The 12,632-nt window shown below is 41.7% G+C and overlaps 1 protein-coding gene across 5 annotated transcripts in view; it reads right to left on the bottom strand.

Moving 5' to 3' along the window:
• Positions 1–12,632, bottom strand: part of DNAAF9 (dynein axonemal assembly factor 9) — a 173,201-nt gene that overhangs the window by 125,310 nt on the left and 35,259 nt on the right. For all 5 annotated transcript variants that reach the window (XM_019971938.2, XM_070802139.1, XM_070802140.1 and 2 more), the window contains exons 4-6: positions 11,121–11,245; positions 9,918–10,014; positions 8,791–8,897 (exon numbers count right to left, since the gene is read on the bottom strand). In XM_019971938.2, the coding sequence (XP_019827497.2) occupies positions 8,791–8,897; positions 9,918–10,014; positions 11,121–11,245 (329 nt within the window). The remainder of the gene's footprint in view (positions 1–8,790; positions 8,898–9,917; positions 10,015–11,120; positions 11,246–12,632) is intronic.

Here is a 12,632-nt window from a genome sequence, read left to right as displayed (position 1 = left end):
TATCACACTGATTGATTTAGGGATACTGAAAATTTCCAATGATAGGTCCTATGTGGTCATGATGTAGGATCCTTTAAATGTGCTTTGCAATCAACTGAAGATTTTGTTGACAATTTCCACACCTATGTTCATCACTAATATTGGCTTGTTATTTTCTTCTTCTGTGATATCTTAGTCTAGTTTTGCTATCAGGTGATGCTGGCCTCACAGAATGATTCTGGAAGTGTTCTTTCTCTGCCGTCTTTGGAATAGCTTCAGAAGGATAGGTGTTAACTCTTCAAATGTTTGGTAGAACTTACCTGTGAAGACATCTGGTCCTCTTCTAATGTTTTCTGGAAGGTGTTTGTGTGTGGTTTTTTATTTTTTATTTTTGAACTGATTAAATACTAATACTGGTAACTGGTCTGTTCATATTTTTTATTTCTTGGGAGATTGTACCATTCTAAGAATTGGTTGATTTCTTCTAGTTTGTTCACTTTACTGGTATGTAGTTGTTGTAGTGGTCTCTCATGATTCTCTGTATTTCTGTGGTGTTGGTTGTTACTTCTTTTTCACTTCTCACATTACTGATCTGGACCCTCTCCTTTTTTCTTGATGCATCTGGTTAAAGACGCAACAATTTTATCTTTTCAAAGAGCCAGCTTTTAGTTTAACTGATCTTTCCTATTTTTACTTAGTCTCTATTTCATTTAGTTCTGCTGTCTCTATGTTTTTTTTCTTTCTACTTACTCTGGGATTTGTTTGTTGTTCTTTCTATAGTTCCTTTAGGTGTAAGGTGGGCTTCCCTGGTAGCCCAGACAGTAAAGCATCTGCCTGCAATGCGGGAGACCTGGGTTCTATCCCTGGGTCGGGAAGGTCCCTAGAGAAGGAAATGGCAACCCACTCCAGTCCTCTTGCCTGGAAAATTCCATGGATGGAGGAGCCTGGTAGGCTACAGTCCATGGGATCACAAAGAGTAGGACACGACTGAGCAATTTCACTCACACTGGTAGGTTGTTTGAGATTTATCTTTTTCCTGAAGTAAGCTTGTTTCGGTACAAACTTCCCTCTTAGAACTGTTTTTGCTGTGTCCCACAGATATTGATGGCTCAGACAGTAAAGAATTTTCCTTGCAAGGCAGGAAACCCAGGTTTGATCCCTGAGTCAGGAAGATCCCTGGAGAAGGAAATGACTACCCACTCCAGAATTCTTGCCTAGAAAATTCCACAGACAAAGAAGCCTGGCAAGCTACAGTCCATGGGGTTGCAAAGAGTCAGACATGACTGAGCGACTAACACTTTCACTATAGGTATTGAGGAGGCTTCCCAGGTGGCGCTAGTGGTAAAGAACCTGTCTGCCAGTGGAGGAGACAAGAGAGCCACTGGAGGAAAGCACCGGCAACCCATTCCACTATTCTTGCTCAGAGAATCCCACGGACAGAGGAGCCTGGTGGGCTACAGGCCATAGGGCCACAGAGTCAGACATGACTGAAGTGACTTAGCACACTTAGCATACACAAAGGTATTGAATTGTCATGTTTTCATTTTCATTAGTCTCTAGGTAACTTCTGATTTCCTCTTTGATTTCTTCAGTGATCCATTTGTTGTTAAGTAACATATTGTTTACCCTCCATGTGTTTTGAGGGTTTTACCATTTTTCTCCCCCATTGCAGTTGGTTTCTAGTCAGTATTGTGGCTGGAAAAGATGCTTGATATGATTTCAATTTTCTTCACCAAGACTTGTTTTGTAGCCTAGTATGTGACCTATCCTCCAGAATGTTTCACGTAGACTTGAAAAGAATGTGTATTCTGCTGCTTTCGGATGGAATACTCTTACCAAATAAGTCCCTTTGGTCCAATGTGTCATTTAAGGGCAGTGCTTCCTTATTGATTTTCTGTCCAGATGATCTGTCCATTGATGTAACTGAGGTGTTCAAATTCTCTATTATTGTGTTACTGTCAATTTCTCCCTTTCTGTCCATTAATATCTGATATATGTATTTCAGGCAGTTTAGTCACTCAATCGTGTCCAACTCTTTGCAACCCCATGAACCGCAGCACACCAGGCCTCCCTGTCTATCACCAACTTCCGGAGCTTACCCAAACTCATGTCCATTGAGTCTGTGACGCCCTCCAACCATCTCATCCTGTCGTCCCCTTTTCCTCCTGCCCTCACTCTTTCCCAGAATCAGGGTCTTTTCCAATGAGTCAGTTCTTCGCATCAGGTGGCCAAAGTATCTCAGTTTCAGCTTCAACATCAGACATTCCAAAGAACATCCAGGACTGATCTCCTTTAGGATGGACTGGCTGGGTCTTCTTGCAGTCCAAGGGACTCTCAAGAGTTTTCTCCAACACCACAGTTCAAAAGCATCAATTCTTCAGTGCTCAGCTTTCTTTATAGTCCAATTCTCTATTTAGTTGCTCCTATATTCAGTGCAGATATATTTATAATTGTTATATCTTAGTGCACTGATCCCTTGATTATCATGTGGTATCCTTCTTCATCTCTTACAACAGCGTTTATTTTAGGGCTTATTATTGTCTAAGTATTGCAACCCTGGCTTTGATTTTTATTTGCATGGAATATCTTTTTCCATCCTCTTACTTTCAGTCTGTCTATAAACCTGAAGTGATCTCTTCTAGGCAGTACACACACACACACACACACACACACACACACACACACACACATATGTCTTGTTTTTGTATCCACTCAGCTATTCTGTGTCTTTTGATTGGAGCATTCAGTCCATTTACATTTAAGGTAATTATTGATATGTATGTTCTTATTGCCACTTTGTTATCTGTTTTGGGGTTACTTTTGTAGGCCTTTTACCCCTTCCTTCTTCCTTAATTCTGTTGTGATTTAGTGACAATTTTTAGTATTGTATTTGGATTTTTATTTTTTGTGTATATCTATTACAGATTTTTGGTTTGTGGCTATCATGAGGTTTTTAATATAACGTTCTATGTACATACTTAACTGTTTTTAAGTTGTTGATCTCTTAATTTCAAATGCATCTTAATCCCACAGCGTATACTCTCCTCCCCTCTCAATTACTATTTTCAGTATCGTATTTTACATCTAATTGTTTTGTGTACCCTTTAACTGCTTATTGTGGGTGTTTGTAGATACTGTGGATTTCACTATTTTTGTCTTTAAACCTTCCTAAGAGGTTCATGCATGGATGATTTCCTATCTTTATTGTATGTTTTCCTTTACCTTTTTCATTTCAGAATTTTCATGTTTTTAGAGTAATAGCCTTTTCTTTTTCACCTAGAGAAGTTCTTTTAACACTTGTAAAATTGGTTTGGTGAACTCTTTTAGCTTTTGCTTGTCTACAAAGCTTTTACTCTCTCCAATAAATATGAATGAGAGCACTACTGTGTAGCATACTCATGCTCATAGGTATTTTCCTTTCATCACTTTAAACTTACAGCACTTCCCTCTGGCCTGCAGGACTTCTGCTTAAAAGTCAGCTGACAGCCTTATGGGAGTTACCTTTTATGTTATTTGTTCCTTCTGTCTTGTTACTTTTAATATTCTCTCTTTAAATTTTACATTTTGATTACAGTGTGTCTTGGTGTGTTCTTTTTGGGTTAATCCTATATGAGACTCTCTGCACTTCCTGGTCTTGAAGGACTGTTTATGGCTCTTAAGTATTCAGGGATTTTCTTAGCACCTTTCTTTCTAAGACTTCTAAAATGCAAATATTAGTGTGCTTGATGTTGTCCCAGAGGTCTCTTATATGTCATTTCATTCTTTTTTCTGTTTAGCATCAGTGATTTCCACTACTTTGTCTTCCAGCTCACTGATCCATTCTATATCATTTAAACTGATGATTCCTTCTAATGTATTTTTCATTTTAATTGTATTCTTCATCTACAGCTGTTCTTTATATTTTCTCATTGTTAAAAACTTACAGTTTTTTGCTCTGTGCATCTATTCTTCTCTCACATTTTTTGATCATTTTTACAATCACTACCTTCACTCTTTCTTGGGAAAACTAAGCTTTTCACTTGTCTTCTGGGTTTTTTTTCTTACTCCTTTGACTGGAACATGTCTCTCTGTCATTTCATTTTGCCTAAGCTGCTGTATGTATTACTTATCTGGTGGGCTAGTTATGTTTCCTGACTTTAGAGAAGAGGCCTTCTGTAGGAGACATTCTATGTATCTCAACAGTGTACACCCCTCTCATCACCCAAGCTATATGTTCCAGGGGTTTCCCCATGTTGGCTGCATGGGTCCCTCTTTTGTGGAGGGCTATTTGGGTGATGTGGTAAGACTTTGCTGGCACCTGGTCCAGGTGGTTACCAGGCCCTGCCTTGTGCAGAGACTGCTGGCTGCAGGTTGGTGGGCTGGAGAACCTCAGGGAGCCCCAGGACTCGTGCTGGTTCATTGGTAGGAAGAGTCAGGATCCATAAGACTCTAAGACTGTTAGTGGGTGAAGCCAGGTCCTGGGGTTAGTACCAGACTACTAACAGGTAGATCTGGGTCCTGGAGTCTGGTTTCTGGGCCCAGGTATCTCAGAGCTGGTGTCAGATTACTGGGAGAGGGGAGTGACAGTTGCGTTTGTGGTTCAGGATATCCTAAAGCTTGTATTTGCCTCTTAGTGTGGGCAGGGCCAGGGTCAACGTGGTCTTAAGTCAGGGCCTGCTTTGTGCAGGCTGGATTCACAGCCTGTGGAAGTCTGGTTTTTCTGCATTTGGTGTCTGACTCCTGATTGGTGAGGCTGGTCCAGAGGCCACAGCAGGCTTCCTGGAGGGCAGGGTCAGGGATCAGGAGATCCTGGGACTGGTGCCTTCTCACTGGTGGGTGGAGCTGGGTCTTGGCCTCTGGTGGGCAGGGGTAAGTCTAAAGGTGGTTGAGAGCTCAGGAAATCTTTAGGTAGCCTGCCTGCTTATGGATGGGGCTGTTCCTCCTGGATGGGGCTGTTCCTCCCCCCAATTAGTTTCACCTGGGGTGTCCCAGCACTGGCTCCTACATGTTTATTGGCCAGGTCTTGGTTCTAATGAGTGAAAGGGAGGATTCTACAACAGCGCCCATTACCACCAGTGTCCACATGGCAGAAGGGCACACCCAAGGAATGGCTGCCATCAGCATCTATATCCCCAGGGTGAGCTGCAATTGCCTCTTGCTTCTCTGGGACACTCCCCAACACCAGCAGATAAGTCTGGTCCAGGGTTCTATCAAATGATTGCTTTTGTCTTGAGTCCTGGAGTATGTGATACTTTGTGTATACCCTGTAAGAAAGAAATCTCTATTTCCCTCAGTCCTGTGGGACTCCTGAAATTAAGCCCTGCTGGCCTTCCAAGTCAAATGCTCTGGCAGCTCATCTTCCCAGTGCAGGGCTGCCAGGCTGCAGAGGCCACCATGGAGCGCAGAACTCTCACTGCTCTATGAGAACCTCTGCAATGTAATTATTCTCCAGCTGTGGGTCACCTACCTGGGGGAAGGGACTTGAGTACATCAGAAGTCCATCCTTCCTGTCTTTTGGTTCATTCCTTATGACTTTAGCTGTAGCAAGTCCTTCCTGGTAGGTTATGGTCTTTTTTTCATCAATGGTTGTTCTGCAAATAATTGTGATTTTGGTGTGCTTGGGAGAGGGGATGAGCTCAGGGTCCTTATATTCCCCATTTGGCCAATCTCCCTGATTTCTATTTTGAAATTCAAATCTTAATTCTACTAGTGAATTTTGAGGCTTAGAACAATATTTTCTCATATGCCATCCACTTCTCTTTTAAATTCTGCTTGCTCTAAATACCACATCTTGCCTCTCTTTCTAAAAACTGCATGCTTGAAAAGTATAAATGATATTTTTCTCAATTTTTATTTCCTGGAGAAAATATTTTTTAAAATCATGCTGATCCATCCCTGCATCTAATATGCTATGGTCTCCTTCTTATCTTCTGAATTTTTTCATAGGGTTTATTCTACTTTTCAGTACAAAAATTTTTATGTTTGTCCATTAGCAGGTGAATGAATGCTTGCTCTGTAGTTATTACTCAGAAGTTTGCTTTTAGAATTCTCCCTTGAAGAGTTGGTTAATGTAAATTTATATTACCAGATCACACAGTTCTAATAGCTGGAGAGTAAGAAGGAAGTTGGAGATGGGGAAAGCCCTAGCAGAAGAACTACCCTGTACTGCTTCCAGGAAGAAAGAGTTCTCTGTATCCATAACTTAGTCTGGCCCAGCCTAAATATCAAATAAATGCTCTAAGGGTCTGGTTTCCTTTCTCGTGCTGGCACCTACCACAACAGGGACAAAACATCCTCTAAGTTAAGGATTTTCCTCTGGGTATAAGCATGCAATAAAAGAGAAGTTTAAAAACTTAAGTTATATCTGTAGTTCTCCTCCTAGCTTTCAAAGGAGGCAGGAACTTTTCTGGCTCAGGCAGTTATCAGGCCTCTAATACGTCAATCAGAGAGAAGCAGACAGTATAATGGCAGAGTTGATCACTAGGCCAAACTGCTGCATACCTTAAAGGACAAGGAAGGACAGGGTAAGGAAGAGAAGAGAGGTCGGGGAAAATGAGATGGGGACAAAGAAAAGTATTTGAGAGAATGAAAATTAGTGGCTAAAAAGAAGGGCAGGATCTAAAGAAAGGGATTCTGAAAGAAGAGTTAGAGTAACTTTTACTATATGATGTATGCTGTTTCCTCCTCACTGCCCCTAAAAACACTACCCTCCAGGAAAAATCTACATTACCTTGTAAAAGTTTTTCTGAAAAAGAATTTTGTTCCTTTGGGATCTGACTTCATGGTTTGATGCACCTCAAGGCAGGAGCCAGAGGCCTGCCCCATTTGAGCTGCATGAATTGTCCAGCTTCCAAGCACACTGCTTTTCAAGTACCTAGTGGTAGCCCAGGGGTTAGAAGCATAGGGTCAGAAGCCTGACTTTCTGGACTGGGCTTTAGCCCTGCCACTCACTGGCTACTAGTTCTGTGACCTGGGAAATTCATTTAAACTTTCTGTAAAATAGGGATGGTAACAGACCTACTTCAGAGGGTTATTGTAGGAATTAAAGTTAATTCATGGGCTTCCCTGGTGGCTCAGCTGGTAAAGAATCTGCCTGCAATGCGGGAGACCTGGATTCAATCCCTGGGCTGGGAACATCTCCTGGAGAAGGGAACGGCTACCCACTCCAGTACTCTGGCCTGGAGAATTCCTGGACTGTATAGTCCATGGGGTTGCAAAGAGTCAGACAGGACTGACTTTCACTTTCTTTCCAAATTAATTTATACAAAATGCTGAGAACAGTGCCTGGCATCTACAAGACAGTATAAATGCATAGTTTATACAATTAACTAAAAATAAACATTACCATTATCACTAAAAATTTTAAGGTTCTTCTCTATGTCCTATGGCATGCCTCCTTTCAAGTCCCTATTCTCCTAAACTGTGTGCGCTCAGTTGCGTCCAACTCTGCAACTCCATGACTGTAGCCCCCCAGGCTACTCTGTCCATGGAGTTTTCCAGGCAAGAATACTAGAGCAGGTTGCCATTTCCTGCTTCAGGGGATCTTCCTGACCCAGGGATAGAATCCATGTATCTTGTGTCTCCTGCATTGGCAGGCAGGCTCTTTACCACCTGTGAAGCCCCCCTTCTTCCAAATTTTAGGGTGTTAACTGCTGTCAGGGGCAGCTGCCACAGCCTTGTGTATGTTCTACTACTTTATTGTAATAAATGTGAGAAAACTGGTTTGGGGCAAGAAGAATGGGGCTGATGTGGTGTGTGTCTTCTTCATCCCTACAGCCCATGTTCCTCTACATTACAGGGTTTGCCAGGTGAACCTCCAATCATTTCTCAGGGACACTGCTACTTCTCAGAAGGAGGCAAAAGAATCAGTCCTGGACCTTGCTTCCAAAGATCCCACTTACTCTATCCCTAAGAGTATGGCCCCATTTCCAGCACGTCTGGTTTCCTGTACTGGGAGCAGATCATTTCAGTGGGGATCCTATGGAGGCATATGGATACCAAGTCATCCTTCCTAATGCATACCCTAGATGATCCTCTCTTCCAGTTCTCATTCATTAATTCACTTAACAATACTTAACTGGTCATCTTCTAGATGCAGAACACTGAAAAAAAAGATACTGTTCTTACCATAAAAGCTAATCTTTTTATTCCTTTAGTTGTTGTTTAGTTGTTAAGTAGTGTCTGAGTCTTTTCTGATCCCATGGACTACAGCCTGCCAGGCTCCTCTGTCCATGGAATTCTCCAGGTAAGAATACTGGAGTGGGTTACCATGCCCTCCTCCAGGGGATCTTCCCAACCCAGGGATTGAACCTGCATCTCCTGCATTGGAAGGTGGGTTCTTTACCACTAGCACCACCTGGGAAGCCCCTAGTACACAGTACTTATACAAAATTCTGCACTTTCCCTTTCATTGCCCTTAAATAGTTAAATTATACAAACTTCTGAGATACAAACAACAATAAGAATGCTTTTGTTCTCCAGAAACTTCCAATCCAGAGGCCAGGGGTGGGTGAGTGGGTAAGTGGGTATGACAGATATAAGTGACATAGGACAGTAAAAGTTATGAGGAGTCAGCCTGGGGTGCTATAGGTAACTCAGAATGGGGAAAAAAAGGAGGACAGAGAGAAGCTTTACGAATAAAGGCCATAGGAGCTCACTTTGCAGACTAGCCTTAAACAGCAATAATTTTCCATTTCAAATACTTTAAACTGTCCCATACCCTTTGGAGTCACTCCCAGCTTTCTAGAGTGTTATAATGAACACCCACACTGTGGGCCTTCATAAAAACAGCTTAGTGGCAGAAAAACCAAACATGCTGCTTTTCATACATACCTCATATTTCATGGTAAAAAATCCATCCCCTCCAATGCCCTCAAGAGCAAAGGCCTGTACAACAGGCCACTTCTCCACTACAAACATATCAAATATCTGCAAGTGACCTAGAGGAATCAAGTACAACATGTATCAAATTTCATCCTGAATACAGCAGTCTAAACCTGATCTAATGTGCTCAGAAAGGCATCATTTCTTACAAGTTCACCACAGCCTCATCTAGCAAAAAAAATACCAAAAACTGAAACAGATAAAATGGTTAGATATTAACACTAGAAATACAAAATGAAAGTCAAGGAAAAAACAAAATACAAACAAGTTACAAAAATTCAAGTTTCTCCATATTTTCACATTCTGGTTTCCAGGGAAAGTAAGAAAACAAATAGTGGCCTATTATATCTGACTTGTATCCCTAAGTGGATATATTTATTAACAGACCAAAACTTGACTCCTTTCCCTTAAAAAACACATAGCTAACCAACTTCCTCAAGGGAAAAGTATGAAATCAAAATATTTCCTTCCCTATTATTATAAGGAAGGAAACATTAAATGTACAAGTTTTTTTTTTTTTTTTTTTTCCTTTTAGTAGATAAAGACAGAAGCACTGCTAAACTTGCTGATCTTTTCCCTCTGTTTTTACACTTGTTTTTTTGGCCATGCCCCACAGCATATGGGACATTAGTTTCCCAACCAGGGATTCAACCCACACCCCCTGTAATGGAAGCACGAAGTCTTAATAAGCACTGGATCACCAGGAAAATCCCCTATACATTATTTTTGAGCATCACTGTCAGCATATTTTTAACAGCTACCCAAATTACTATTTCTTATTGGCAAGAGGCGCCACAACTATATTTCATCTTTAATAAGTGGTACAGACTAGATCCTCATGAGTCCTTCAATCTGATTGCTGGTAGCATGCTGTGATGCTGCAGAAACTTCAGTTATGAACAAAAACTTGCATAGCAAAGTCCTAAGATTTCATTCTGCCCGATCCTCTCTGCCTTTACTGAAAACAGATCAATGGGTTTTCCAGATGAATGTCTCCACTGAAAGGAGAAGTAAGGACTTTCGACTCATACGCCAGCCCAGCAAGGTTCTAAAATGGATGACTGTCAGATACACACCTTGGGAGCTATAAGGAATGCCAATTCTACTGCAGTCTCGAACCATGTCCACAAAGCTGGCAATTTTAAATTCTTCTGCAGCTTCCTCATCTTCATACTAAAGAAGGAAATTAAAGGAATCAGGCTCTAATGAGATATCATATAAAATTCCATATTTCCTCTGCATTTTTATTAGTTGTCCCAAATGTCCCATGAGGGGTTTTTTTTTTTTGGTAGCCATGCTGTTCAGTTTGAAGGATCTTAATCCTATGACCAGGGAATGAACGCATGTCCTTGGCAGTGAAAGAACAGAGCTCTAACCACTGGACCACCAAGGAATTCCCTTCAAGAGGGTATTTTTAAAGCCAGCTTTTTGTGTCTGTTGATCAAAAACACATCATTCTCTTACCTTACACCACACACAAAAATCAACTCAAAATGGATCAGAGACCTAAATTCAAGAGATAAAACTTATCCTCAAAAATCTCCCAAATGGGGGACTTCCTTGGCGATCCAATGGTTAAGACTCAGAGCTCCCAATGCAGGGGGCATGGGTTGGATCCCTGGTTAAGGAGCTAAGGTACAGCATGCCACACGGCACAGCCAAAAACAAATTCCCCAAATGCTCATATGGAAAAAGGGTTCTAAACTTACACTGGGTCCCAACTTCCATGAAATTCTAAATCTTAAGCCCCAATTTGATTTCTATCCAAACTCTTAGAAAGGGTCCAAAGGGAAAAAGAAACAAATACCAAGAAATCCAAACATGGGAATGTCACAGAACGGCTCCTGGGGCCATTCCTAGGCCTGAGCAAATGGGCCCAAGTTGGGGATGAAGAAGCAGGGCAGGAAGGTAGGTTCATAAGCCTACTATTAGGTCACAATTTTAACAGTTCTTTTCGCCTTTTTCAGGCATGTAATTTATTGCTGGGGTAGCTTCATAATGAAATATGAAAAGTTCCACTAAAACAACTTTTTTGTGAAACCACATTTCACAATTTGATTTGGGGTGGGGACGGAGTCATGCCACATGGCATGCAGGATCTTACTTCCTTAACCAGGGACTGAACCGTGCCCCCTGCAGTGGAAGTTCGGAGTCCTAATCACTCGACTGCCAGGGAAGGCCCCAATTTAATTTTTTAAAGGACTTTCTGTTCCACGTCTATTTTTTCCTGAAGTATCCTTAGAGTGTCTCTATGTTTTTATTTTATATTTTCTCCTCACCTCATTTTCAGTCATGCAGTGGAAATGCAGATTTCTCCAATGGGCCACATAGGGTAACAGATAGCGATAATTTACAGGATTACAGTACAGATGGACACTATCTGATTTAATCAATATAATCACATCTGTAAGAAAACAAAATTAAAACACAAGATGGTCAGAGGATTTCCTTTAGACACCTTCTGCCCACATAATCTGTGAAACCATTAAAACTACCTCAGAAACAACGTAACAAAACTCTAAACTGAAAAATTTTAAATTAGGCAACATGCTTCAAAGTGACTGTAGAACACTCAAGTGTGGACAGCAAAGATTTCCTCATCCCCACACAACACTTCATCCATTGTAGCGCTCTGGTTATGGTAGAATAAGTCAAAAGAACAGCCTTCAGTGCATTTCATAAAGTTCAACAAAGCAAAGTCTGCTGTACCAAACTCAGCTGTGTTCTTCACTGTGGAAATAAATAGTAAATGGCAACTCTGCAGCTAAAAGTCACTGAGGCAGGAAAACAGCACAGAATATGGCCAGTGACCGGTTCTCCTGCATACATCAGTGTCTAAAGCTCTTAGTTTGGGTCAAGGCAAATTGTGGGCCTGAGGACATCACTTTCCTTGTGACCTGGGAAAGGTTACTATATACAAGGGTGAACTCTGTACACAGGAGAGGCTGAAAGGAAGGAAGGAAAGGCAAGTGGACAAGGCTTCTATAAATAGATCAACAGCTCACAGATACAAGGAATAACAATCAGTGTTGCTGGGTCAAATAAACAAAGCAATCCCAAAGGTGCAAATAAAACCAAGTAAACTAACAAACGGGGGCTTCCCTGATGGCTCAGATGGTAAAGAACCTGCCTGCAATGTGGGAGACCCAGGTTTGATTCCTGGGTTAGGAAGACCCCTGGACAAGGGAATGGCAACCTACTCCAGCACTGTTGCCTGGAGAATGCCATGGACAGAGAAGCCTGGCAGGCTAGAGTCCATGGGGTCACAAAGAGTTGGACACGACGGAGCAACTAACACACACTAACAAATGAGCCAAGGAATAGGGCAGGAATATTAAAACAGTTTAAACACTAAGAAAGTGTCACACTTTCAGAAGAAAAGCAGAGGCTTCATTCTATGGCTCCTCAGATACCAGAGCCATTAGGCCTCTTTCTAACAACACAATATTTGGGAAAGGGCTGGAGGAGATGGCTGGAAATGAGAAAGGAGCATGGGAGCAGAGAGCAACTGAGGCACCAGGCTTAGGGCAATGCTAACATGTAACACAGTGTGACAGATAATAATCTACAAAAACATAAAGCCCAGTGAATACTGATGTCAGCTGACTACACAGCTGGGTGGCCTCATGAAATAAAGCTCTATGATTATGACCTATAAAATCACTCTAAGCTCCACACTCAGTCAGATCCAAGGTGTTCAAGGGATCACAGAATGGAGCAGCCTCTTCACTGCTGACTCTCAGCTAAGTGCTGGACTTAAAAGGCACCATGGGATGGGAAAGAGTCCGCCC

This window comes from Bos indicus, chromosome 13 (assembly GCF_029378745.1).
Source record: "Bos indicus isolate NIAB-ARS_2022 breed Sahiwal x Tharparkar chromosome 13, NIAB-ARS_B.indTharparkar_mat_pri_1.0, whole genome shotgun sequence".
NCBI lineage: Eukaryota > Metazoa > Chordata > Mammalia > Artiodactyla > Bovidae > Bos > Bos indicus.
Note: the sequence above shows the minus strand (reverse complement) of the source record. Positions and strands in the feature narration are given on the sequence as shown.